Below are 26,265 nucleotides of genomic sequence, written 5' to 3'. Positions count from 1 at the left end.
AAAAATAATCTATATATCTTCTCTATATTTATTTTTTAAAATCAAATCATATTCAAAACTTATCTAAACTTTTGAATTGAAAAATAAAATAGATAAATCTTATCCAAGCTTTTGAATTGAAAAATAAAACTCCAAAGCTGTAAAAAATACCTTGAAATTTTGGTAAATTATAAAGTATGGGCATATGCACTTTTATTTATGTTATCTATTATTGGATTAAACACATAATTATATAAAATTTATAATAGGGGAAACTAATACAGAAAGAGGGGAATCTGAGATAGTGTGAGAGAATTTATACTTTTAATTAATTTAAACATAAAATAAAAATAATAAATAAACATACTCAAAAAGTATTATTGATAAAAAAAATCTCTCTCTCTCTCTCTCTCTAAGTATATATATAGTAACTTAAATTTTAGTTAATAAATACAATTCATATTTCGATATTGAATAATACAAAAATATAAAAATATTATTAGGATATTTATACTTAATATAAGGATATTATATATATAACATAAAATAAAAATTATTAAAAATATTGCTAGATGTTTTGCAAAAATAATAAAAGGCTTATCTCTTTTTAGTTTTAATAAATTAAAAATTATAATTTAGTAAAAAAATATTACATTATTTAATAAAAAACTAATCAACTATTATAGTAGAAAAGAATGTATGAAAAGAGGGAATAAAGATAATATGAGAATATTTATACTTTAAATCAATTAAATATAACAAAAGATACGTAAATAGTACTCAAAAAACTTTATTGACAAATTTAGACAATTGAAAATTTAAACAGTATAACATAAGTTTAAAAAAGTAAAAATATTTTTAGAGTAAGAAAATATAAATTTATTTTATATTAAAAGAAAAATAGTGATAAAATATTAGGACAATTGACAAGTTAATAAAAAATTACATTAGTAAAAAATAAATAATACTAAGTACTTGCTAATTTATTAAAGAATTAAATAAGAATCAAATAATTTATTTGATTATTGTGTATCCTTTAAATTTATATATATATATTGTTATATTTATGCACAGTACATTACAAAATCAAATAGCAACTAAATTTTATTAAAATAATATTAAATTATATTATAATTTCATAAGACTGATACTCTATCAAAATATCGGCGCACCGGGGATTTTAACATTAGTTCAATAATCACGCCGCATCAAGCAATATTTGGCATCCAAGCGTTGATAAGTGCTATTTATTGAAGGTACGTGTCGGGCACAAGTCGTAAGCGGGGCTCCAGATCCATTTCATTCAATTGAGTCGGGTACAAGAAAGAAAGTTTCCAACACAACTTGTCATCTTCAACTCGTCGACGAATCCCATATCATTTCTTCCAGAAACATCGAAGAGTTTGACAATCTCATCTTCTGTAGATGAAAAAGTTGTAGGCTATGGCATCGTCGTCCAGTTCTCTGATTCGTCGAATTGTTCCTTTTTTCACAACTCGGATTCGCCAAAATTACCGCCTTTTGAATTCATCTGCTTCTTCTGCTCTATCCCAACCCCAAGTCGAAGCTCTCGATTCCGTCTTAATGACCGAGAGCTGCGTTCGTGTAAGTTTAATATCTCTCTCTAGTCCGTTATGATTGATTTTATTTGGGATAGAATTTTGTCGCTATATCTTTCCGTATGTGCATTTGTAATAGAATTTTTCCAAGGATTTTATGCTGTCTATTTTTGAAGCATCATGAGACTTGAACCCTTTTTGTTTAATCAGCTAAAATTTTGTTTAGTTGCTTTATGAAAGATTGTTAATTTCCAAGTGAGTAGCTCCAAACTCCATTTGTGAAAGGGATTTTCTTGAAATGGGGATTTTTTTTTGGTTCTGGAAATCGTGATACATACGACTATGTGAGAGCATAATCAGTTAGACGACAAGATTCAAGCTTTTATACTATTTTATAAGGTTTGATGTAGAGATTAGGTGTCTGAATTGCTTGTAAAATTAAGTTGAGACAATTCACTGACTTAGTCCTTTTACATGTCTGAGCAGAGGATGAAAGAGTTGCAAGCTGGCGAACATAAAGAGAAGATGCTTCGTTTGAGTGTTGAAGCTGGTGGTTGTTCGGGGTTTCAGTATGAATTCTCTCTAGATGATAAGACCAATTCTGATGACAGGTTTGCTGACGTTTTGTACTTTTTGTCAGCCTATTCAATTTTCGAGCATTATATTATCCTTGCATTAGTTTTAGAGGGCCCTATTTGTCTTTACTTAGTTGTCTTAAAACTAATTATCGAGTATAATTGATTGATTGCTGAATCATGTTCTAGGTGGTCATAAGAAATCTGACAAATTTTGCAGTATGAATTCGGCATCCTACTCCCGGCCTTCCCACCCTGCAAAGCCACTTAAAATGCACTTTAGTACCATATGTTACTAGTTTTAAGATTTGTCAGTATGTTGTTTATGTTGCCATCTTATTCATTTCTTATTCTTCATAGAATATTTGAGCGCGACGGAGTTAAATTGGTCGTGGATAATGTATCATATGATTTCGTCAAAGGTGCAACTGTTGATTATGTTGAGGAGCTGATTCGCTCTGCTTTTCAGGTCTGTAAATGTAGCTTCCATGACCTTCATTATTGGTATTTTCTTGCATGTCACATACACATGCATATTGGTGTTCTAGATCAATAGCATGACAGATGTTGCTATTCTCTTTTTCAATTACTGTTTGTCAATGAAGCAAGAACTAGGACAGGTCATTAGCTTAAGCGCAAAAACACTTGCCATTCTCAAGTATGATTGTACCACTGACCAATTTATTAGCCTGGGTTAGAAAATAGAAGTTTTACCTTCAAGTAGTTTATCTAGAAACTAAAGGTGTCTAACTCATATAGACCAGAATTTTTATTTTGAAAATGCATGAATTTTTGTTCAACATTTAACTGCTTTTGGAGTATGGAAAAGATCACTTTAGACTTGAAGCAGTTTTTTGCGTCTTCTATCTTGTCATGTATGGAACAAGGAAGTTAGTTAATACTTCAAAAGGTTATCTTGCACCACATACTGTATTGAAACTGTGGTTGCTTCCTCTAGACACCCCCCATGTTCTCCCTAGTGCCCTCAACTGAAAATGTGAAAAGAATAACACATTATGTTGTAAAAAAAAACTGTATTTGAAAGGCGCAACTACGATAAGTAGATGGATGCTAGAAATAATGGACTTGTGCTAAAATTATTTATCAACAAACAAAAGTCTATTATTTGCAAAACACAGGTAAAATGACTCGGACCATATGTTTTACTATTGTGTCAGACCCCCTTGATTGAACTTTTGGTATACCTTCTAAAGGGGAATATGATGTTAGTGCTAGGATGTTATTTTGGAGGAAAACAGTTGAAAAGCTTCTTAGATTTGACAAAATTGCAAGCCTGCAAGTTTTCTGGTGTTATCGGAGCTATAGGGAAATAAAAACCACATGGTCTTAGAAGATTTCATATGAGGGTGTGGTAGTGTATTACACGAATTTATACCGTTATCCTAATGTTCACATTGCTCCAAGAATTTTCATCCGTTAAAGTTTGATATATCTTTTATCTGGCACTAGGACCATTTCATTATCTGTTTGTTACTATCGGGTTTTCATTTTACCGCTTTCGTGCATGTCTTATTTTCTGCAGGTGTCTACCAATCCTAGTGCAGTGGGTGGGTGCAGTTGTAAAAGTTCATTTATGGTGAAGCAGTAAAATGACACTTCAGTAACATTCAGCCAAATAATCGGCATTCCAATGAGCAGGACATGGTTTTCTGCAGCCATATGTCACTTTTATATTAATCCTTCTGGTGTCTAATATCTATTCATCATATACTTCTACCTTTTGTGGTAGCAAGACCTGCATTATGAGGCATTTTTCCGAATTTGTGCTCAAGAGATCATAGGTTCTTTATTGTACATGTCAATTCTTTTGTCTTGTTGGAGCTAGTTGGATGGCAGAATGTAATATTTAAACTAGGCAGACAGACAGGCTGTTGTATTTTAGGCAATAATTCCAGTTGAAGAGATGCTATTCAGTTTTGGCTGTAGACATTTGACAAGGAATCTTGAAGTGAAGACGCTTCAATCAGAACACATCTTACTCGCGGCATTCCCTATAGCTATTGTTATGAAGGCCCTGAGAGCATGTGGTAGAAGCATATTAGATAGTGTCGCAATCCACTATGGTAGAAAAGTTTGATCAAGCAAAGCTTTGCTTACTTTATTTTTCTGTATGATGCTTGAAATCTATGTTCATGTTGATGGAACAATGCTCAGGTGATGGTCTAAAAGTGGTACCAAAGATTGGGGGAAATGCCAATATGAAGGAGCTACTTACACCAAAGCTAGTAATTGTTGTCAAAAATGTTACATTTCACACCACTATTATCTGTCGATAGTGTCTTAAGTTTCTCTACTTAACGGTTCTATTATCATCAATGAGCACCCACTTAGTTTTTCTCTTATGTCTCTTCCTAACGACATTTATAGCATATCAAATTTTAAAGACTTGAGCCTTGTTTATGGCGAGTAGAAATATAATTTGAGAATATTGTATAAAGCATTGTTTAGATAGGATCTAGTAGCAGGTAGATCAAATCTGATAATAGAGGATAATTGACTTAGAATAAAATTGCAAATCTTCCTCAAATTACTTTTAGTGCATAGTTTATAATGTAAAAGTACTTTAGTAAGGTTTATTTTACAGTTAGCCAAATATATCAAACTAAACTTTTAAGGAATTTTTACCTCCTATAGCAAAGGTTGATATCTTATTTATTTTAAGTAAATACCTTTTTAAAAAATTATATTTCATAGCTACCTTTTGATCTTTATAGCCAAATATTTATTTATGGTTACCTCATACCCTTAAGCCATAAAATACTCTTAATTAATTGCACTAACCTTATAGCCTCGTATTGGTTGGCCCAAGTCAGAATCCTATGGAGAAGGCTTGTTCACCCGCTTCTCGAGCGTATGTTTATCCCTTCACTCCCAAGTCATTCAAGGGCTTGTTTGTATAATCATGGGTTCTTTATCCCTATGGAGCGTATTGTTTAGGTCTCTCATTCTTTCAGATGGAGGTTTGAAATCAAAGCAATGGCCATCGAAATCAAAGCAACGGCCATCGAAATCAAGCCCTAGAGAGAAAGATGGAGCTTCGAAATTTGAGGTAAATTGAGGGAAGTTTGAAAGGAAATCATGAAGATCCACCCTATTCTGATTGTCGTTGCTTTGACGTCGGTCGAGTACGATTTTTCGCATGATTTTATATTGCAAGTCATCTTTACTAAGTCGCGCATCTTCATTAAATCATAAGGAATTTCTTTCTTTTTTGTGCCAAATTTTGAGAGTTTCAAGTCAGAATCGCGGCCCTCTCGACGAGACAATATTAGGGTTGTTCTTGAAGAAAGACGACAGAGTTTGAGGATGAGCAACTTGAAGAGTCTGTTACCTTTTTTTTCATTGTATTTCAATGTATCTCGCTGTATTTCTATGTATTTTATTGTATTCACTATCTTTGTTTTTCATTGCATTTCAATGTATCTCGCTGCATTCCATGTATTTCATTGTATTCACTGTCTCGCTGTATTCCATGAATGTATTCATATATTTCTTTAAGTAATATAATTTATGTATGCAGATGTATATATGTATTCAAATGTATCTGCAGTATGTATTCATATGTTTTTGCACTATAGATGAATCTCGAATTTTATTGGTTGAAAACATAAACACCCACGAACGATATCAACAGAAAAGGGAAGGATTAGAAACTTGATTGCTCTATTTTGTTGTATTTGGGAAAAATATTCAACATATTTCGCGTCAAATACAGATTATGGGTGATGTAATTGAGTTAGTTGAGTTATATTAGGAGTCTATTGTGTTAATTGATTCACTTTTCGTTTAAAAATAGCTGAATAGACCACAGTTTGCGCTATTTGCGTTACTCTATTCACAATTACGTATCGTGAATACAATCGAATACAATAATTGTCTAGTTGGAATCCCCTGTTTCACGCCGAATTTTGCTACTGTATTCATGAATACTGTAGCTTAAATACATCGAATACACTCTAACAAAATGAAAACATATCTATAGAAAGTAATATAGTAAATGATAGGTACAACTAGCTAATAATCACTAAACAATAGTGGTTTGTGAAAATTTTTCAAAGGCAAAGCTTACTCCATCTATGGACGGGCCTCAAATAACTTTTTTTTTTTTAAAAAAGAGTACGACGTCGTATAGTTTCGTCTTTTGAAATCTGAATTACTACCTTAAACCCTCGCCTAAACCTCTGGTTCCTCAAATCGATTACAGAAAGAGGAAAAAGAAATGTCATTTTTACTATTGAAAACATTAGGAAAAAGATCAAAGCAGCTCTCTCGAATCCCTACACGCAAATTTTCTTGCCCTTTTTCTTCCCTTTCTTCTAATAATTCCTCCTCCAATAATAGCTTCTCAATTTTTAATTCTTGGTACAATTCATTTAACAGAAGAAATAAAGGGTTCTCTTCAATTTTGAAGGGAAGTCCAAAACCCCCATTTGTTTCTACATGGGGTGTTCGGTTTTTGAGCTCCGAGGCTGTTGTTGAGCCCACTACTACAGATGGGCTAACTGTTGAGGGAATTATAGCTAAAAGTTGGAATATAATTGATGAGAGTGAGAATGATTGGAAGAGCCATGCTTCTTCCATTGCTCAGTCCATTCATCTTATCAAGAAACGCCTCAAGGTTTCTTTATCTATCTTTAATTGCATTTTGAAGTAGCTGTTTTTTTTTTCTTTTTTTTTGGGCTTTACTTAATTTTGATGGACCACATTTCTAAAAAGTTGTGATCTTTATGCTTATATTAAAATAAGAAGAGGAGAAAAACTTTTGATATTTATGACAAAGTTGTGATCTTTATGCTTATATTAAAATAAGAAGAGGAGAAAAACTTGTGATATTTATGACAAAGTTTTGATCTTTATGGTTTATTTATTCTGTTTGAAAGACGGGACAGTTTGCTTACCAATACTTCCACAATAGGGTGAATTTTCGTGCGGGGGTTGTTGGTGGGGTGGTGGTGGTGGTGGTGGTGGTGGTGGTGTGTCTGTGTGTCTGGTTGGTGATGGACATGGAGAGAACAGTGGTGCTACCACGATAATAGTATCTGCACCGATGTAAGCTTGCTATAGTTGGTCTCAAGCCCAGATACAATAGCTTCAGAGTAAGCTTGCTATAGTTAGAGTAAGTTGACTGCAAAAATAATCAAACCTTCATTAATCCTCATGACATTAATATTGTTAATTGATATATAGTAGCTTCAGAGTTATGGCAGGATACGAGAAGGATGTAAAAGAATGATCTTGTTACTGTAAACGCAATAATAGTAACTGATAACTAGCATAACTAGTCTGACAAGAAATTCTTGTTGTACTTGCGAATGTGTAGGAGTGTGTTACTTTATCTTTAGATTTAGATAATAATTTCTCTGAAATAATATATTACATGGCTCCCTTGGAGAATCTTTTATTTTTAATAATGAGTTTAAGTCTTTTTTTTGTCTTCTCCCATTTATAGTGGAAAAGGCTAATGGATAGGCTTGAAGTGCTGTCAGCTCAAACCAATAAGGCAGATCTATGGGATGACCCTGTCCATGCCGGGAAAATCAGCCGTGAACATGGTTCTTTAATGAAAAAAATGGAGGATGTTATGGCAATTGAACAAGAGTTGGTTGAGCATATTGACATGATAAAGCTTGCCCGAGAAGAGAATGATCCAGAGTTGGAATCGGTGAGCTTTAAAACTTTTTTTTGCAAGGAATCTAATCCACTACTCCATGTTCCTGTTTTACACTATCCACGTGTTTCAGTTTAGTTTACAATGGTGCAAATCTCTAACCCCGATTCTTCCTCTTAAGTTCAGTTTATTCAGGCAGATCATTGAAGTTTATCAGTACTTTCATTTAAATAGCTATTAGTTTTGATCCTAGGGGTTCCACTTAATTTGTAGTTACACCTTTTTTTTAAGGCCAAATACATAAGCAAGCACCTAAACTTGACACCGTTTTTCACCTAGACACTTAAAGTTAGGCCCGTTCCTATTAGGTACTCGAACTACCTCCCAAGTGTGTGTATTTAACACAGATCGCTGACATGTCATATTGTGTGAACAATACTTCTCTTGAGCGCGTGAAGAGCTAAAGAAAATTTTAGTTTAAATTTTAACTTTTAGCTATTCTTCATCAAAAATCCACCACGGCCACTCCTTAAAATCTCCAATTCCATTTTTTACAGAATATCCAGGGGAACAAGTGCAAAGAATCACTCTTTAAGAATTTCCTTCAGCTTACTCTCAAATTTTCTTGGTCATGGTGCTGTCAATGCTTTCATTATCAACTGGAATCACCAGCGAGATTTTTCCATCAAACTCGATGGTTATCTGATTTGATTTTTGAAGGAGCGTGTAATTTTTAAGGTGTTTCCGAAATGAGGAAATAAGGAAGGAAGAAAAGGAGAGAGATTGCCGGAGGTGGCATTACAGGATCGTCGGAGAATAAATTTCCAGCCAAGATCGAGGTTTTCTGGAGGTCGCTGTTAGTCGGAATTTTTTTTTGCTGCTCGCTCACTACTGCTGGTTCTTCTCTGATTGTAAAAGCCTTTTATAGCGGGTTTTTAAATTTGTCTATTGAAATCAATGAGAGATGGATGTGCTAAGGTTATAACTGATTGAAGATTTTTGTTTCTGGTGGGTATGTGAAATGGTGGTAGTGGTGATTCTCTGTGGGGGTTTTGGTGGTCTGACAAAGATAGTGAAGGAAGAAGAATTGGGATGCAACGGGGGTTTGCTGCTGGGAGGGAAATTTCAGTGACAATATTTTTTTTTTCTAATAGGAATGGGCCTAACTTTAAGTGCCAAGTTTAGGTGCCTGCTTATGTATTTGGCCTTTCTTTAAATACTTTATTTGTAACTTTAACTAACAATCTAGTTCTTAGTGATGAATATGCAAGTACGAACAGCCCAATTCCTGCTTGGTATAATAAATAAAGAAATAAATAAGTGAAATCGTAACTCATCTTCCGGGTAAAACTGATTGCTTGGTCCTTCTCTAAAAAATAAAAAATAAAAGATTGCTTTGTTTGACCAAAGTGAAATTAGGAGGAGTTGCTTTTTGTTTGTTTTTTCCTTCCAGGAATCGGTAAGGAATGGTTATACTATAAAGTAAGGTTATGTTCTGTACAACTTGTGCTATATTATATGTGAGAGTTTTGAATCTGACTTGCAAGTATCAACAGCTCAATCCCTGCTTGGTAGAATTAATAAATAAATAAATAAAGAAACTGCTGAATTTGCAACTCCATCTTCTGTATAAGACTGACTACTTGGTTTGACGGTTAATGTACTTGTGAGCAGTTGAAATTTTTCGTTTTCTTTTTCTTCCAGGAATAGCTATGGAAGAAGTTGTATAAAGAAGTGAAAGTTAGGTTCTACATACCTTCTTGTGTTATATTTTATATGATAAAACATTTCTTTTCCTTTCAAGAAAGTGAGTATTCTGGGATACTCCTATTCATTATGGTATCTGCATCCTGGATCAATCTTGTGAGAAACTCTATTGTCACTCCACATTTCTACCTATTTTATTAGTCCTTTTGATTGCAGGAATCAGTGAAAGCTCTATTAAGGATTAGAAGGAACGTGAAAGAAAAAGAGCTCGAAGCTTTATTATCTGGGGAGCATGATTATTGCTCTTGTTTTATAGAGGTTAGTTCCTCTGAAGCTCGGATCGTGTTTTTAGAATAGTCAAAACATGGTTTTACTGATACATGTATCTTTTTGTTTGGAGAACCTTTTCTCTACCTGATCTTTGATTGTGTACTTATCTCCCCTTGTCACATCTTAATCCCAGAAAGCTTACTTAGGACATGTCATAGCAAAAACCTACTCAAGTTGTTGATTTCTACAATCATGTTTTCTAAAATAGATACTCACCATCTTGTTATTTCCCGTATAGGTGCAAGCTGGAGCTGGCGGTACTGAGAGCATGGATTGGGCTTCAATGGTCATGCAGATGTACAAATTGTGGGCTCAACGTAAAGGATATGGTGTTTCTGTTGTGGACGAAATGCCTGGTGAGATTGCAGGAATCAAGGTCTAGGTTCTTACCATATTTTCTTCTTTTGCTTGAAAATTCTGTAGCTATTAAGACGTATAAAGAGTAAAATTTGTGAATCTTGAACACTCTCTAGCTATTTAAACAAGTGTTACTTTTAGTACATTCCATCGGGAGAACTCAGTTTGACCTTGAAGCATACCAGACTTCATTAAGTATAGCATCAATGTGTGTTTAAAATGGGGTTGTGAATTTTCATAGGTTCTATCGATCGAAATAAATGATCATGGGTTCTAATTTAACCTGGAATTAGGAAGTTTTCCTCTTAAATTTCCATCATGGCACTAGTTAGCTATGTATTATTGCTCCGCTGACTTCTGCTAAGTCTTGCTTATCAGCGTGCAACAATCAAAGTTGATGGTGAAAATGCTTTTGGATATGCCAAATCAGAGGTAGGAGTGCATCGTCTAGTACGCATCTCACCATTTGACAGCGCAAAGAGAAGGCATACTTCCTTTGCCGCAGTTGCTGTTATTCCAATTCTCGGGGATGGATCTACCCGTGTTCAGATCAATGAATCTGATCTTCGAATTGATCGTTTTCGATCAGGAGGGGCTGGTGGTCAGAGTGTTAACAAAACTGAGAGTGCTGTCAGGATAACTCATATTCCCACAGGCATTACTGCCTCTTGTCAGAATGAAAGGTAAGCATCCATTCTGGTGGAAAATGTATACGAAAGCTTCTCTCATTTCCATTGGAAAACAGAAGGACAGAAATGAAGTTTTTATTGCTCTTCGTTCAAACATTAGGTCACAGCATTTAAACAAGGCTTCTGCCATGGCTGTGCTTCAGTCACGCTTGGACCAACTTGAGATGGCACGGCAGGCTCAAGTGACTGCAGAACATACCCAGTCTCTCACTGAGATTAGCTGGGGCAACCAAATACGTTCTTATGTGCTCCATGTATGCTTTCGTACAGTTTAACCTTTCATTTTACCTGCATATCTATGGTTCATGTAGTCATCATAACTGCTCTGTATCATGTTTGCAGCCTTATCGCATGGTGAAAGATCTCCGGACAAATTATGAGGTTTCAGATCCTGATTCTGTGCTTGAAGGGGATATTGATGACTTCATTTTGAGCTTTCTTTCAACATCATTAGACAAGGATGAAGAATGACCTCTAACCTTAATTTTCCGGGAACATTGCCAGTCGATAGTGAAAATGGATAATATACACCAATCTCAGTTCACAAACTCCACTTTGTGACACCAAGAGGCCGCTTTACTGATGCCTTATAATTGCAAAGGAGGAGAAGCTCAAAGAAATGTTTTGGTCATAACACATCATTCCTGCTAGTTCATGGTAATAACATATGCTGGCTACTATTCTTTTGCCGAAGTTCCACCGTATGGATCGCATCATTTATACGAAGTTGATGTAATAATATCTTTGCTTCAAGCTGGTACTCCTTGCTAGGAGACTGCTTTATTTCATCCTAACTATGTAATAACAGTGAAACTATATATATAAGAGCAGAACCTGTCAAACTGAGGTAGCGTACGAGTAACTGCGTGATCAATTGATTTTCTTCTTGAACCCTCCCATCCTCCCAGTACGGTACATAAATTCTACCCAAGCGACATTATGCCGCTGAAATGTTAAGTTCAGCAGAAAACCACTGTTCTCAGCTCATGAATAAGATCTTGGTTGTCGTCAATTTCTAATCTGCCTCGGAAAATGCAGCTATCTGTTTAAGGGGTGAGTTTGTTCTGTTTGGCCAACTCTGGATCCACTTAGGTCTCCCTGCTTTCGCAATTTCATACTGGTTCTAACATCATACGTCAAAACTCGACAAGTAATATTTGGTCAGACAAAAATTAATTCAAACTAGATCAGCCTTTTCAATCTAAGATCAAAACATTGGAGAAAGCTATATCTATTCGGTTGGAAGTTCCTAACAGAACAAAAAATTACTTAACCATTAGGTATGACACACTATATTGTAAATTCTGCTTCACGTATGTCACTATGATGACGGTAAATACAAAACCGAGAACTTCAGTTTATAACCATAGAGGCAGTAGCATGGTTCTTAACCAACAACGCAGTACAGGAAAAGGCGTTCAACATTGACTTTAATGGTGCAACAAGAGGCAAATCTTGAGAAAGTCCATATTACAAAGAGGAGAGGATCTTCTAATTTCATTCAAAACCACCATATCGCAAAACAATAAGTCCAAATTATCTACAAATTTCAAGCTTTTAGAACATTATAACGGAAACAAAATTGAATCTCCATGAGGAGAAAGAGCACAAACATGCATGACCGGAAAGAAACAATAAGCTCATATAACTGGTTGCCCCTTCAATCAAGAAAAATGTATGCCAGCCTTGTTAAATAGAGAAAGTAGGTGCATGAAATCTGCTTGTGTGAGCTTGGAAGATCTCTTATCCTCATATTTGCCTTCCTTTAGCACTGCCAAAACTTTCTCTTTGAATTCAGATCTTTTAGCGTCACCATCATCCACCTCCATCTCGTCATCATCCTTCTCATCATCAGCATCCATACTCAAGTCTCCAAATGTCTCTCCCAAGGCGGATACATCCAACGCCATTTCCACATCCTCTGAAGGAACATTCTCAGCGAGTTGTAATGCTTGCAAAGTTCTATAGTTTTTTTCCAGTAAAGAGAGTACGGATTTTTGTCTAAAAATAGAACCTATAGTTTTGTTTTTCCGGTTGAAACAGATCCTGACCAAACCATCCCACTCCTTAAAATTGACAGGAGCAAGTGGTTTTCTAGGTTCAATTCTAACTACAGAAGAATCAACCTTCGGCGGTGGCCTGAAATTATTCTTTCCTACCTTGAGTAAGTGCGATACTCGAGCCAACAGCTGGGTGTTCACAGAAAGGCGGCAATAAAGAGTATCACCCGGTTGAGCAACAAGCCTCATAGCAAATTCTCTCTGGAACATTATTACTGCAGCTCTGAATAGAGGTCTATGAGCCAATAACTTGAAGGTAAGAGGAGATGATATTTGATATGGGATGTTAGCAACACAAATGTCGAAGTAAGGGAGATCACACTTGAGAACATCCCCTTGTATAACCTGCAGGCCAGAAGATCAGAAGATCAGAACAGCTTCGGCACCCCAATGTACACATATATGATGGGACATGCATTTAATTGAAAATAAGAACAATATACACATTATAGCTTCGCAAAAACTTCCACAAAATTCAGTTAACCAACAGAATTTAACTAGACAACTGATCTCTTTTTCAAATAATAAGGCAACTAGACAAGTGATATCTCAAAGCCACCAAGTACGGATGGAATTTGAATCTCATTTTTAAAAACAATTTGGGGTTAAAGTTAAGGCTGATGATTAAAAATTTAGTCAGCCTCAAATATACGGGTAGCTAAATTTTAAAAAATTTATACCCTCTACCCTACTACACCCGCAGTACATATAAGTATCCTCTTTTATACATTTACTCAACTAAAAAGAAATCTTAGCAATTACTTTTATATTTTATAATGCAGATAGAACCGCATCACCTAAATCTTGGGAGAACATGAAATGACTTTAACTTAAATTTGTGTTTTTATTTTGGTTTCTATTCTTAGTTTAATCATTAAAAGTGTTATTGGCCTGATTACACGTATAAGCCAATACAGCAAGGACGGAGCAGTCCAACTAGTGGGTGGAAAAATTGGATAATGGTTATGCTATACCTTAACAACACCCAATCCATTGTCATTCATCCTTTCTTTCAATTATGAGCTATTTCAACTGACACTTAAGGTCCTTTAAGCAATAAATATCTTACAGGAAAAAAACTGATGAAATAAAATAAGATACCTTGAGTCGGTTAGATAAAGGAGTACCCTGAAACCTTCGTTGCAATTCGAGAACCATACGAGGATCAAGCTCAACAGCAATAACTGACTTTCCGGCTTCTAGAAGCTTCTTAGTAAGATTACCGGTACCAGGACCAATTTCGAGGATGACATCCGTAGATTTAATTCCGGCTTTTTGGACAATAGAGTCAACCAATAGAGGATTTTTCAGAATGTGCTGACCCTTGGATTTGTGGAACGATATCCCTCCCTGGAAGTGAGGATTTGAGCCGCCGGCTGATGCACCACGGTGGGGCTTGTCTCTCCTCATCTTCCCTCCCGCCATGGCAATAATGGTTGTGTGGGAAGAAGATTACCAGTTGGCGGTTGAATGCTATGTGCCACTAGGGTTTTGAGCTGAGGTCGTTCAAAAGGTTTTGAGTGAAGACTTCTTTGAAATGGTGTAATCTTTTGGGCTCACCGACCCGTCCTGTATTTGGGTCACGGCCCGTCGGTTCTAAGGCCTGCTAACTTGCAAAACTTTTTTAAAAAGGGATATTTTCGTTCCTATACCATATAGGAAAACTATATTACCAAATATATTCATAGTTTGCATATTACCCGCATGCTAATAGTATTTCTACAAAATATAGACAATTCATTAGATAAGAAATCATTATAGCTGCAGGTTTCCTTATTTAGGCGCGCAAATATTGGGGAATTAAATATTCTTCCAGATATTTTACAACGCAAATCACGTTCTGTTTTTACGATACATTGTGTTTCAACATTTTTTCTGATTTCACAAATCAAAAATGGCTAAATCTTCTATAATTCTTCTGCAACAAATGCAATTATGTCCAAAATCTCAATTATGCCACAACTGAATGGGAATTGGGATAGCTATGGGAGATTTAGAGAATTTCAGGTCGATGACATTGTAGTCGATGAGGATGCGAGTTATAGTCTATTGATTTCTACAATAGCACATCAATTAATGATCGATACATTCGAAAAAATTATAGAAATCAAATACAAAGCAAAAGGAAAAGAGAGCAGCAATTCCACCATTGACAGCCATTAAAAAGCTTTGAATTCGAATTTGGGTTTTCAAAAATCACTATTTGTTTGGATTGGGTATTGTTGAAAATAATTGGGAATATGGTTTGGAGTTTATATCTCAATTTTGAAGGGTTTTGGTGAAGATTAGACTTGGTTTTGGCTGAATTTCATATTGAAACTCGAAGAAGAAGAAAAAGAAGACATAACATACATTATACTGCAGAAATTGTAGAAAAATTATAGACTGTTGTTTATTTATTTTTCTTTTATTCATTTAACTATTGTTGAGGCATAACAGAGACATCCAAAATTCCATAAATGATCATACTTAGGTTTCTCTTGAAATAAAACCCCATATGGTGTCTTTCCTTTAAGAACACTAGAAGACATCCTATTAATAAGATGTGTGGCAGTTAGGGTAGATTCACCCTAATAGGACATATGTAGCTTGGATTGAAACATTAACCCTCTTGCAATCTCTAAAAGGTGTTTATGCTTCCTTTCAACAATTCCATTCTGTTGAGGAGTTGCTACACAAGATAGTTGGTGTAGAATTCCTTCTGAAGCTAAGAAAGCTACCTCTTGCGTACCTTTTCCCAATTCTAATGCGTTGTCAGATCTTATCATTCTGACTTTCACATTGAATTGCCTTTCAACCATACACAGAAAAGATTTAAGCATTGGAAAAGCATTGTTTTTTGCACTTAATAAAAATGTTCATGTTCCTCTACTATAGTCATCTTCTATAGTAAGAAAATATCTAAATTCATTGTACGTATTTGACTTATAAGGTCCCCGTGTATCTACATGTATAAGTTCAAATATATGCTTGGATTTTCTGCTACTGACAGAAAAAGGATTCCTGGTTTGCTTAGCCTTATGACAAACATACATATAAACTCAGAATTTGGCTTACAATGAAGAAAATCTAAATATTTTATTGCTGAAAATGGGAGGTGTCCTAATCTTATATGCCAAAGTTTAACATCAGGAATACCATTAACTTGAATTGCACTAGAAAAAGAAACAGACTCTGAAACATGATTTCTTTCTTTTGGAATTGAAAGTACATTACTACACCAAAAACTTCACCATACTAAGGCCCTAGTTCCAACAAGTGGAGACCCTCCCTAACTTTACCAAAAACTTGTGGACTCTTCATTAAAAGGCCTTGCAATACACACCCAATAGATGTGAATAGGACATCATACTTGAACTGAACACAAAATCTATTAACTGATAATAAGTTATATTTGAAATTTGGAACATGTAACATATTGTTAAGAATATGACCTGGCAGAATAGAAATACTCCCTATATGAGTAACAATCACCTTGAAAGAATTAGGTAGACTGATATTCAAAGGTACAGGAAGTGGAGTTAGAAATATGAATGAATTAGGATCAAAACACATATACTCTGAGGTACCTGAATCAATGATCCAGGTGTCTGATTTTAGACTAGTAAACACTGAACCTGAGAATTTTAGAATAGTACCAGCAATTGTATTAGCATTGATTCCTGTATTTCCTACATGTGCTAACTTTTCCTGCTTATACATGTGCATCATTTATGCAATTTGTTCCTTGCTGAGTTGTTGTCCAAAATTACTATTGTTGAGCTCAGTGCTTTGTCCTGCTAAATTCTCGCGTTCCTCATGTGCTAGGATTGCATTTCCTTTAATTTGAGTCTGATAACCTTTGTGATTGGTGAACTCAAAATCTTCTGGAAATCCAATAATTCTATAGCAGTCCTCTTGTGTATGCCTTGTTTTTCCACAATAAGTACAAGACACATTAGGATTGTATTTCTTTTTCCCTTTAAACCTTTTGTTGAAGTTTAACAAACTTTTGCCCTAAGTTGTTGTATTTGGGTGATATGCCTGCTCCTCTTTGTGTTTGGCTTCTAAGTTTTTGATAATTCTTCCCTTGTCCTGTGATCATGAAAACTGCAAAATCAGCTAGAAGTTGTGCATTAGGCTGCTTGGCCTCTCCAGCTGCCATGAATGATACTGATTCAGAATTAAAATGTGCATTTGCATAAACTTCTCTTTGATTTTCATCCTGCAAGAGAAGTGAATAAGCAACATCTATGCTAGGCAAAGGGTTCATCATGAGGATATTTCCTCTTGCTTGTGCATAGATGTCATTTATTCCCATTAGGAATTGGATCAATCTCTGATCTTCAAGAGACTTAGTCAACTTTGCCTTTCCTTCACAAACACAAACACATGAACAACATATGATAACATTTAAAGCATCCAATTCATCCCACAGTCGTTTGATCTTAGTGAAGTATGCTGCAATGTCATTGTTTCCCTGTACTAAACCTATTAATTCCTTCTGCAGATGATAAAGCTTGGCTCCATTTGATCTCCCAAATCATTGCTCCAAACTGTCCCAAAGTTCTTTTGTAGTTTTGGAATATATCACACTGTCTGCAATATCTTTGAGAGAGCATTTAAAATTGAAGAGATGACTATGTCATTCACACAACTCCATTGTTCATGTTCTGGAGATTTCAGATCTGGAGATTGACATGCTCCATTGATGAAACCAAGTTTCTTCTTGGCTGACAAAGACAAGAGAATAGATCTCCTCCACCCTGGATATCCTATTCCATCAAATACAGTGTTGACTAGAGTCATTCCAGGTGAATCAAAGTTGTTGAGATGATAAGGGTGATTGACATCATAGCTGACTGGTTTTGCAGCATTGCTCGTATCACCAGTAGAGATGATGGTTGTTTCAGGCATTTTAGGTTACTGACTATGATGATAGTTTATATACTCGAAATTGTTCTCTGCTTAAGTCATTCATTTATTAATACTTTGTAAGAAATTGAAAGACAAACTTGGTTGAGGAAAAACTTCTGTGTTTTCATTTCTTGCTCTTGTACATGTTTATACTATACACTTACATATATATTTATTCCCCCATACTAACACACTAACTTTTGTTTCTATATATTTATTCCCCCATGCTAACACACTAACTTTTGTCTCCTAATATTATAATCTTCTTACTAATCCCCATTAATTTATGTCCCTCATGCCCACTAATTGATGTTCCCTAACCCATTAATTTTGTCCCCCACTATCTAAGGACTTAACATGCACGACCAATTCACTCTTCTTCTTTAAGTGAATCTCTATGACTGTTAGAATTAGGACATGGTTTCTTCTTCCCAACAGGTTTAGTTTGATATATTAACTACGGATGAAAGAATCCAATTTTTTTCCATTTTGAGAATTTGGAATTTGGTAAGCCTTTAAATTCTGGTTGAACTCTGGGATCAAGAAACTGATAGAGAAAACTCAGGAAAAAGCTACTAAAGCAAATCTACAAATGCATTAGCATGAACTTTATTGACAATTTCTTTGGTTTCTTCTAAATGATTTACTTGCATTTATTATTTTGTTACCCTTCCTCCTCTTCCCCGCTAAACTCCTCTGAACAAACATGCTAAAAATTGAACATATCATATAGGATAGAAAGCCTATTTATTGTTTAGGAGCCTAGTCCAGCTAGTACACACTTATCTTCTTGGTTTGGGTTCCCTATGATTGAGTGTTGTTGGTTATATTCATAAGAATTAAGATCTACTAATTTTCAAGTATTGCCTAGCATGTTCCGCTTAGGAATGCTTGACACTAATTGTTTTAAATGAATATTATAAAGAAACAAGATGCTTATTTGTGGTATTAGCTTTATTTAGAATCAGTCCACAGACTAACATATTAGTGTATTTTTATTAATGAGTTTTACGACTGCTTTAATAGATGTTTGTTTTGTCTATCTTGTGAATTTCTATGTTTATAACATCGAAGAAAAAGCCCGGACCAGAAAGCAGTCAAACTCCACCCAAGGGTTGTTGTTTATACTTTCTTTCTTCCACTTATTAATGCTTTCGCTTGTTTGACACTATTGCAATCTGAATTTGCGATCAATATGGTTATGGAGAGCATAGGGATATGATTTAAGTATACCATCCTCAGCTTATGTTAATTTTACAGCTGGACCTTACCTATGAAAGAGATAATTGTTAACATGGTTGATTCAAAAAGGAATGGGAGGACGGTCTATGATTTGCGAATGGCTCCAACTTATCAAGGTATTTATTTTGATAATAAAACATACTTCACAAGAAGATCACAAACAACAACCTTATAATCGCTTATTACGTAGTGCAAACTTGTGTTTAATCATAATAAGAGGATGGATATATAAATTGGTTAGTTTTAGCTCTAAAGTTCTAAGATGATATCGTATTATTGACATCAGGTGCAATAGGTTCCTTATTTTCAAATTTTTGTTTAGATCTCTTGGTTCCATTCCATCTAGATATAAATAACGAGTATATTCTTTGTAAAACAAATGACTGGCGAGATTTAGGCATTTTAAAGTAAAAGTATGGTCAGTTTGTACTTCCTTTTACAACACTCTTGTTTAGTGATTATTATCACTGAATCACTAGATGTCACATGTGAGCTTTCTATGTATGCATTTATTTTTTTATATTTTTGGATAAACCACAATCGAGCTTTGGTACAGAGAAAATGCAGCTACGCGAAATCAGCTTTTGCATTTGGGCAGCATGGAGGCCACCTTTAGGTGGTTGGATAGCGCACATGATACTGCTTAGACTGTGACCAACCTTTGTATGTGTTTAACCAAAAAGTAAAATTTCGGGTAAAGCCTTAATTTAGAAGAACTCGAGTTACTGATAATCAAAGAATGAATAAAGGAAAGTGATTTTGTCAGCAATAAGATAATCAAAAGAAAACAAAGTAAACCAATATATTCAGATAGTCTTTCTTGTCCTTACAAATGATTCATTCTCTTCCTTTTATAACTATCTCCAAGTTATACATTATGCATTTGTCATAATAAGGCCATTATAGACAATTAAAGGCATTAAATGTTACGTTACATAATCATTGTGATTCAATACAGATTCCCTAACGTTTTTAATATTTAATGCTTATTAAATACTGTATTTGTCTCTTGTGCTGTCAGATTCATTCTCCTTGATTTTTGGATTAAATAGGTACGAGCGTTGAGTCTTCTGAATAACCACTCGTGCCTCTTCATGTGCCTCTGCTCATATCTATTGCAACTCGTGCCTCCTTGCTAATCATCATTCTTTGACCAACCTTCGTGTCATGACACATCATCTTTCAATCACTTCAATATGTAAACTCAATTTTTCCCAATACAGATAGTCCCCCCACTTGCCATTTATTCATCAATTGAATATTTGGGAAGTGGAATTCATTAAAGCGGGAATTTTTGTCACCATTAATGCTATGACAAAATCGACGCTTCAATTATCACTTCCATTTAATGCTCTTCACAAGTGGCACCCTTTTACTGGTTCTGCAACTTTGCAGCGCTTTTTAGGGCTTTTTTCACAGCTTCACTAATCACGAAGCATTAGTTCTCATTATGACCTTTCCATCATTGTACCTTTTCCTTTGATGGTTGCTTCTCAGTATAAATATAGTTTTCTTCTTTGTCTTTATCACATAAAGTTCTATGAATATCTAATTCTCGAATCTTTGTTTGCTTCTTCCTCGTACTATCATGTCTTCATCGAACCCTAACCCTAAAAGGGTCCCCATAGTTGATAGCTTCCCTAGTGCCCCCAGTAGGAGTAGAAGAGGGGGTAGACTTCGTAATTTAGGATCTTCATCTCTGCGTGGTTCTTCTCTTCCTTCGTCTGGTTCCAGTCCTGCTTTTAGAACAAAGGTTCTTTTTCTCAAAGATCTTCTTCTAAAGGAAAAGAACCCTTTGAGCCTGTTCGGGAACCCACAGTGGATGAAATAGTTCTTGCTGAACTATATTTCTATAATGATAGGGAGTCCTTGAGAAATCAAGTGTCCTCTTTAGATCGTGCTGATATCTATCCAACTCAGATCGCAGAAGGTCTAATTTCTCTAGTTCGTAATGACTGTCATTGGAGGGAGTCCTTGAGAAATAAAGTGTCCTCTTTAGATCGATGTTAACTTAAGTCAAATTGGCCCAATAGTATGGAGGGTTGTTGCTTGTTTGAGGTATTTGAGCAATATGGCCAGTGTGCCTTTTACTTTCTTCCATCTAGTTCATCTTTACTCCCCCAGACTCTTTCGCAATGGTGTTTTTACACTAGTAGCAAGGAGCAAAAGAGTTCTGGTTAGCCCCGAAGATGATAGAGACCGTGGCTGGTATGCCAGATTTTTTGCTGCCCCCACTGTTGGTTTAATGGGTGATGAGAACGTTCCCTTCCCTAAGAAGTGGAATTTTGCACGTGAGTCTTCTTTTCAGTAATTGTCTCGTACCTTTTTCCTCAGTTTGAAGATTATTATTCTAATGTTGCTTTTCTTTTCCAGCAACCATGGGAATCATTGAAGAAATTTCCAATTTCCGTGATTGGGTAGGAAAGTTTCTGAATATAGCCCCAGTGGAGAGTAGATCTTGGAAAAATCTCTCTCACCGCTTTGGTTGGAAAGTAAAAACTCATGGTAAGGAAAATTTTACTAAGAGTTTTTATTTAACTTCTCAGTGTCTTTTTCCTGAACTGATTTTAATCCTTCTTTCTATCAGGATTTGCAGTTCGAGGGATTAGTGCCGAGGCGATTGTGGCTTCTCGTATTTCTTTGGAAAGGGTCCAAGAAATAATTTTAGGCTCTTCATCGAAAAGAAAAGCCATTGATGACCGAGACTCCGAAGAAGGTGAAGACGGCAGTTCTTTGATAATAAGGTCATGGGCTCGTAGATGTATTATTTCCGATGATGAAGCCGAAGCATCCCCCCGTCGTTCTATTCCTCTTACCAAGTCTACTGAAGCCCCGGTAGTGATCCCTAATGATGTTGATGATGTTCCTGTTGCTGCTCATGATTCTGTTGAGCAGCGTTTTGACCGCGGGTTTGGTAGTGAAAGTTTAGGTCCAATTTCTGATAAAACACCCCTGGCTTCTTTTTCTACTCCCATTCCCGTGACTCCTTCCTTGCCGATCGTGGCTGTTTCCGTTCATCCCCAGGCTGTTTTTATTGCTTCTACTGTTCCTTCTTCAATAATTCCCCCTCCACCCGTTCATCATACTGAGGTTGGTTCCTCAAGTAGGAGTGGTGCTATGAGGTAAGTTACTATTGAAGTCCCCGCTAAGGGTAACCTTTTAAGTAAATCAGGTCAAGCTGACATGTGGCTAAAGCCTTTAATTGGTCCTATTGAGAGAACTAAGCTAGACAACCATAGTTCTTTGACCTTGATGAATGACATAGTGCATGCTTCTTTGAAGGTATTCCTTTCTTTAAACTTTTACTTTGCCATTTTTCTATCTTCAGGATTCTTATTTCTTTATCTTTCCCTTCTTTGTTTTTAGGCCAACCTCATCGGCACGGAGATGATGAGAAGGGTTACTCTCTTAGAGCAGTTAGTGCGTGATTATCAATTGGAGGCGTATAATTGGAAGGAACAGTATGAAAGTCTTCAGATTGATGTGGAATTCTTAGAAGAAAGTAAGAGTACCTTGGAGCAGCAGGTGCGGGCCTTGACTTCGGAATTGGCAGTTGAAAAGGCTTCCTCAAGTCAAGCAGATGAGGAGAAGGCTCGTCTTGAAACCTCTTTTTCCGAGCAGCTTTCTAAGGCAAGTGAAGAGATCATAGAGTTGAAGGCTCTCTTGGCTGAGAAGGAAGCATATGCTGGTAAACTTGTGCAAAATTTGACCCGAACTCAGGAAGACCTCCGGGTTTCTTATGATAAGGTTTGTTCTTTAGAAAATTCCCACGCCTCTCTTCAAGCTTCTTATAAATCTGCCTTGGCTGAAAATGAAAAGTTAAAAAATGAAATTGTTGATTGGGAAAGAGACTACGAGATCCTTGAAGATAAATCTGCCATTGAAGTGAGTTGGGCATTTTTGAATTCTCGCCGCGATACCCTTGTTGAAGCTAGCCAAGAGAATTTTAACTTGGAATCTGAGTTAGTCAAGATCAAAGAGACTATTGAGAAGGCTCAGCAAAACCAAGATTTTTCTACTCCCATAGCTGAAGCTTCTGAAAATGTTGAAATTGATACGGGTATCCCCACTCCTTCAATCCAAGTTGAGCCCACTGCTATTGAGGTCCTTGCTTCAGTCCCTTCATCAAATCAGTGAAAAGTTTATTTGAACTCCTTTGTGTTGTGTTTTTTTTTCTTTTTGGTGAAATGTCATTATAAACCTTGATCTCATTTGAGGGTTTGTTTTGGAAACTTAAGTCCCTAGACCTTTTGTGGGGCAATATGTATAAACAATTTTTAGTTTATGACTAAGCTCATACTTAGTCTAAACTTTCTAATATTAAGAAGTTTACGTTACTATTTGAACTTCTGTTATGTTTATTCTTGCCTTTATTTCTAAGGACTTACTGAATAACTTGCATTTTTATTCTTCAAAAATGTTTCTGTTAACTTCATGAATACTTAAATTAATCATGAATTTTATAAAAGAGGGTCCTTTTATATTCGACACTTAATGAAGAAGACGTCTCAACTTCATAACGGTGTTAATATACGATAAAAGAAATAGGAATACACATGTTTCTTGAAATAACTTTGACAAGTTTTTATTTGAACTTTATCTAGTTTTGAATAACACTTTACATGTACTTGAATTACATCTATAACTTTCTCGTAACTGTTTTTCTTATAACAGATTTAAAAAAGAAAAATAGACACAAGGTTTTTATTTATAACCTGTTTCAGTACATTGCCTTTACCCTAACTATGGTAAAGTTTTTCTTTGGCCTTAGCTCGTGACTTTGCTCTGCATTTGACTCATTCAATGAGTGAACTTTTTAGGCTTGATCTTTGATTATTTCCCAATCTTCTTTGCCTTCTTTATACATATGCCTGTGTATATTATATAGTCCCAAGTGCTTGAGCGTTGAAGTATGAAGCCTCGAGCACTTGATTGTTCCTCTCATTTGGTCCTTTCCCTGAAAAGGAAAAACATACGGGACTTAGAGGTGCGATTATAGATGAAGACTGCTTAACCCGTTTGAATTTCTATCAGAATAATTGTAATCCTAGACTGGGAAGTTTAATTTATTCTACGTGCCTTGCAGGTCGTGACTCATCATTTAGTACGGGCTAGCTTTTTGTCTATCATCTAAAATCGTTAGTAAAATTTTAACAATTCAAAAATAGAATTTTAAAACATAGATACCTGACCGTGGGTATTCCTCAGAAATAGTATATCTTCAAGTGAACAGCATTCCAGTGCGAAGGTAGTATCTTGCCATCTATTATTTCCAGCTCGTATGCTCCTTTTCCTACAATATCATGAATCCTGTAGGGTCCTTCCCAGGTTGGACTCAATTTTCCCGCATTGACTGCCTTCGTAGATTGAGAAACCTTTTTGAGTACGAAGTCCCCAATCTTGAAGAATCTTAGGCGTGCTTTTCGATTGTAGTATCGTTCTATGACTTGCTTTTTTGCTGTCATTCTTATTAATGCAGCTTCTCTTTTTCCTTCAAGTAGATCAAGATTTATGGCATTTCTTCGCCATTAGACTCTTCTGACACTTGTGTAAACCTTGCACTTGGCTCTCCTATCTCAACTGGAATTAAAGCTTCAGCTCCATAAAACAATGAAAATAGTGTTTCTCCCGTACTTGTTTTTGTTGTTGTGCGATATGCCCATAAAACAACAGGTAACAATTCTGGCCAATTACCTTTGGATTCCTCCAAACACTTCTTTAAATTGTTGATAATGATTTTGTTTGTTGACTCAGCTTTTCCATTACCCACCGGATGATAAGGTGTGGATGTAATCCTTTTGATCTGCCAACTTTGAAAAAACTCTGTAATTTGTGCGCCTATAAATTAAGGGGAATTATCACACACGATTTCCTTTGGCATACCGAATCGACATATGATATTTCGCCAAATGAAATCTCTAACTTCTTTTTCTTGCACCTGTTTGAATGCTCATGCTTCCACCCATTTAGTAAAATAGTCAGTAAGTACAAACAAGAATTTTACCTGTCCTTTTGCTTGTGGTAGCGGACCCACGATATCCATTTCCCATTTCATAAATGGCCACGGTGCAATGACCGGATGTAACAACTCCGCAGGTCTATGCATGTTATTACCATATCTTTGGCACTTATCACATTTAGCCACAAAATTTTCCACTTCTTCTTCCATTTTAGGCCAGTAATAACCTGCCTTAATCATGGTTCTTACCAGTGATCTTCCTCTGGCATGATTTCCACAATGCCCCTCGTGTATCTCTCTCATTACATATTCCGTCTATGAAGGCCCGAGGCATCTTGCTAAGGGTCCACCGAACATTTTTTGATAAAGATTACCTTGCTTTAAGCAATATCGAGCAGCCTTTTCCGAAGCGCATGAGCTTTTTTTCTTGTCTTTAGGGACGGTTCCATACTGCAAAAAAGCAACAATCTCGTTCCTCCAATCCCAGGTTAAGTTATTAAAATTTACCTTATTTTTGTCTGGATCGAGCACTGAATGAATCAAATGAATTACGGAAGCATTTTCATTGCTTGCCACATCTGCTGCAAATGCGAGATTGACTAGGGCGTCCACCTTGGCATTTTAATCTCTTGATATTTGCATAACTTTCCAGGTTTGGAATTGCCTGATCAGATCCCGTACCTTCTCTAAGTACTGCTACATCCGTGCTTCCCTGGCCGTATAAGTCCCCAACATTTGATTAACTACGATCTGTGAATCGTTTTTTATCACAATCTGATTAATGTTGAGTTCTCGTGCTAGTTCTAAACCTGCAATCACAGCTTCATACTCTGCCTCATTGTTAGTTATAGAATGACATTTAATGGCTTGTCGAATGGTTTCACCCGTAGGTGGTACCAAAACAATTCCCAAGCCTGCACCCTTCACATTAGAGGAACCATCAGTGAATAAGGTCCAAATTCCCGGATTAGAGTCATTGAACACTTGTAATTCTTTTTCTGCTTCCAATTGCATTCCTTGGCTAAAATCAGCTACAAAATTTGCTAACACTTGAGATTTTATCGCGGTTCTAGGCTAGTATGCGATGCCATATTTACTTAATTCTATAGCCCATTTGGCTAACCTACCTGACAAATCATGCTTTTGTAATATATTGCGTAATGGATATGCAGTTACTACATCGATATGATGACACTGAAAATAAGGCCTTAATTTTCTAGACGCCATGGTTAATGCAAGTGCTAGCTTTTCTAACTGAGGATACCACGTCTCCGTATCTAATA

The 26,265-nt window shown here is 35.8% G+C and overlaps 4 protein-coding genes across 5 annotated transcripts; 2 read left to right on the top strand and 2 right to left on the bottom strand.

Annotated features, from left to right (window-relative positions):
• Positions 1–1,194: 1,194 nt before the first annotated feature.
• On the top strand, positions 1,195–4,097 carry LOC107821693 (iron-sulfur assembly protein IscA-like 2, mitochondrial). The gene is made up of 4 exons (XM_016648139.2): positions 1,195–1,584; positions 2,025–2,149; positions 2,474–2,582; positions 3,657–4,097. Exons 1-4 carry the CDS (start codon positions 1,423–1,425, stop codon positions 3,720–3,722), a joined length of 462 nt encoding a protein of 153 aa, XP_016503625.1. The 5' UTR covers positions 1,195–1,422; the 3' UTR covers positions 3,723–4,097.
• A 2,208-nt stretch (positions 4,098–6,305) lies between these two features.
• Positions 6,306–11,671, top strand: LOC107821694 (peptide chain release factor PrfB2, chloroplastic). Of its 2 annotated transcripts, XM_016648140.2 has the most exons (7): positions 6,308–6,752; positions 7,584–7,796; positions 9,666–9,767; positions 10,018–10,155; positions 10,515–10,819; positions 10,926–11,079; positions 11,168–11,671. In XM_016648140.2, the coding sequence occupies exons 1-7, from the start codon at positions 6,354–6,356 to the stop codon at positions 11,294–11,296; spliced, it is 1,440 nt and encodes a 479-aa protein (XP_016503626.1). In that variant the 5' UTR covers positions 6,308–6,353; the 3' UTR covers positions 11,297–11,671. The 2 variants fall into 2 exon arrangements, with proteins under 2 accessions (XP_075073708.1, XP_016503626.1); XM_075217607.1 differs by lacking the exon at positions 10,926–11,079 and having other exon boundaries at positions 6,306–6,752.
• A 627-nt stretch (positions 11,672–12,298) lies between these two features.
• On the bottom strand, positions 12,299–14,404 carry LOC107821695 (ribosomal RNA small subunit methyltransferase). Its single transcript, XM_016648141.2, has 2 exons — positions 13,987–14,404; positions 12,299–13,230 (listed from the first exon to the last, which is right to left on the bottom strand). The coding sequence occupies exons 1-2, from the start codon at positions 14,308–14,310 to the stop codon at positions 12,490–12,492; spliced, it is 1,065 nt and encodes a 354-aa protein (XP_016503627.1). The 5' UTR covers positions 14,311–14,404; the 3' UTR covers positions 12,299–12,489.
• A 1,051-nt stretch (positions 14,405–15,455) lies between these two features.
• On the bottom strand, positions 15,456–17,781 carry LOC142162284 (uncharacterized). The gene is made up of 6 exons (XM_075218618.1): positions 17,461–17,781; positions 16,853–17,368; positions 16,360–16,575; positions 16,167–16,242; positions 15,876–16,059; positions 15,456–15,675 (listed from the first exon to the last, which is right to left on the bottom strand). The coding sequence occupies exons 1-6, from the start codon at positions 17,779–17,781 to the stop codon at positions 15,456–15,458; spliced, it is 1,533 nt and encodes a 510-aa protein (XP_075074719.1).
• Between the last annotated feature and the right edge of the window lie 8,484 nt (positions 17,782–26,265).

The sequence above is a fragment of the Nicotiana tabacum genome, chromosome 7 (assembly GCF_000715075.1).
Source record: "Nicotiana tabacum cultivar K326 chromosome 7, ASM71507v2, whole genome shotgun sequence".
NCBI lineage: Eukaryota > Viridiplantae > Streptophyta > Magnoliopsida > Solanales > Solanaceae > Nicotiana > Nicotiana tabacum.
The sequence above is the reverse complement of the archived record's forward strand: the minus strand, read 5'-3'. Positions and strand labels throughout refer to the sequence as shown.

Bases quoted from the DNA above. Each gene is read 5' to 3' on its own strand.
- LOC107821693 (XM_016648139.2), top strand. From the start codon at position 1,423: ATGGCATCGTCGTCCAGTTCTCTGATTCGTCGAATTGTTCCTTTTTTC. The intron at 2,150-2,473 runs GTTTGCTGACGT...TATTCTTCATAG, and splicing joins AAGACCAATTCTGATGACAG to AATATTTGAGCGCGACGGAG. The intron at 2,583-3,656 runs GTCTGTAAATGT...TATTTTCTGCAG, and splicing joins TGATTCGCTCTGCTTTTCAG to GTGTCTACCAATCCTAGTGC.
- LOC107821694 (XM_016648140.2), top strand. From the start codon at position 6,354: ATGTCATTTTTACTATTGAAAACATTAGGAAAAAGATCAAAGCAGCTC. The intron at 6,753-7,583 runs GTTTCTTTATCT...TCCCATTTATAG, and splicing joins TTATCAAGAAACGCCTCAAG to TGGAAAAGGCTAATGGATAG. The intron at 9,768-10,017 runs GTTAGTTCCTCT...TTTCCCGTATAG, and splicing joins ATTGCTCTTGTTTTATAGAG to GTGCAAGCTGGAGCTGGCGG.
- LOC107821695 (XM_016648141.2), bottom strand. From the start codon at position 14,310: ATGGCGGGAGGGAAGATGAGGAGAGACAAGCCCCACCGTGGTGCATCA. The intron at 13,231-13,986 runs GTATCTTATTTT...TCTGGCCTGCAG, and splicing joins CTTTATCTAACCGACTCAAG to GTTATACAAGGGGATGTTCT.
- LOC142162284 (XM_075218618.1), bottom strand. From the start codon at position 17,781: ATGCCTGAAACAACCATCATCTCTACTGGTGATACGAGCAATGCTGCA. The intron at 16,576-16,852 runs GTTTAAAGGGAA...ATGTATAAGCAG, and splicing joins TTGTTAAACTTCAACAAAAG to GAAAAGTTAGCACATGTAGG. The intron at 15,676-15,875 runs GTCAGTAGCAGA...TATGGTTGAAAG, and splicing joins AAACCAGGAATCCTTTTTCT to GCAATTCAATGTGAAAGTCA.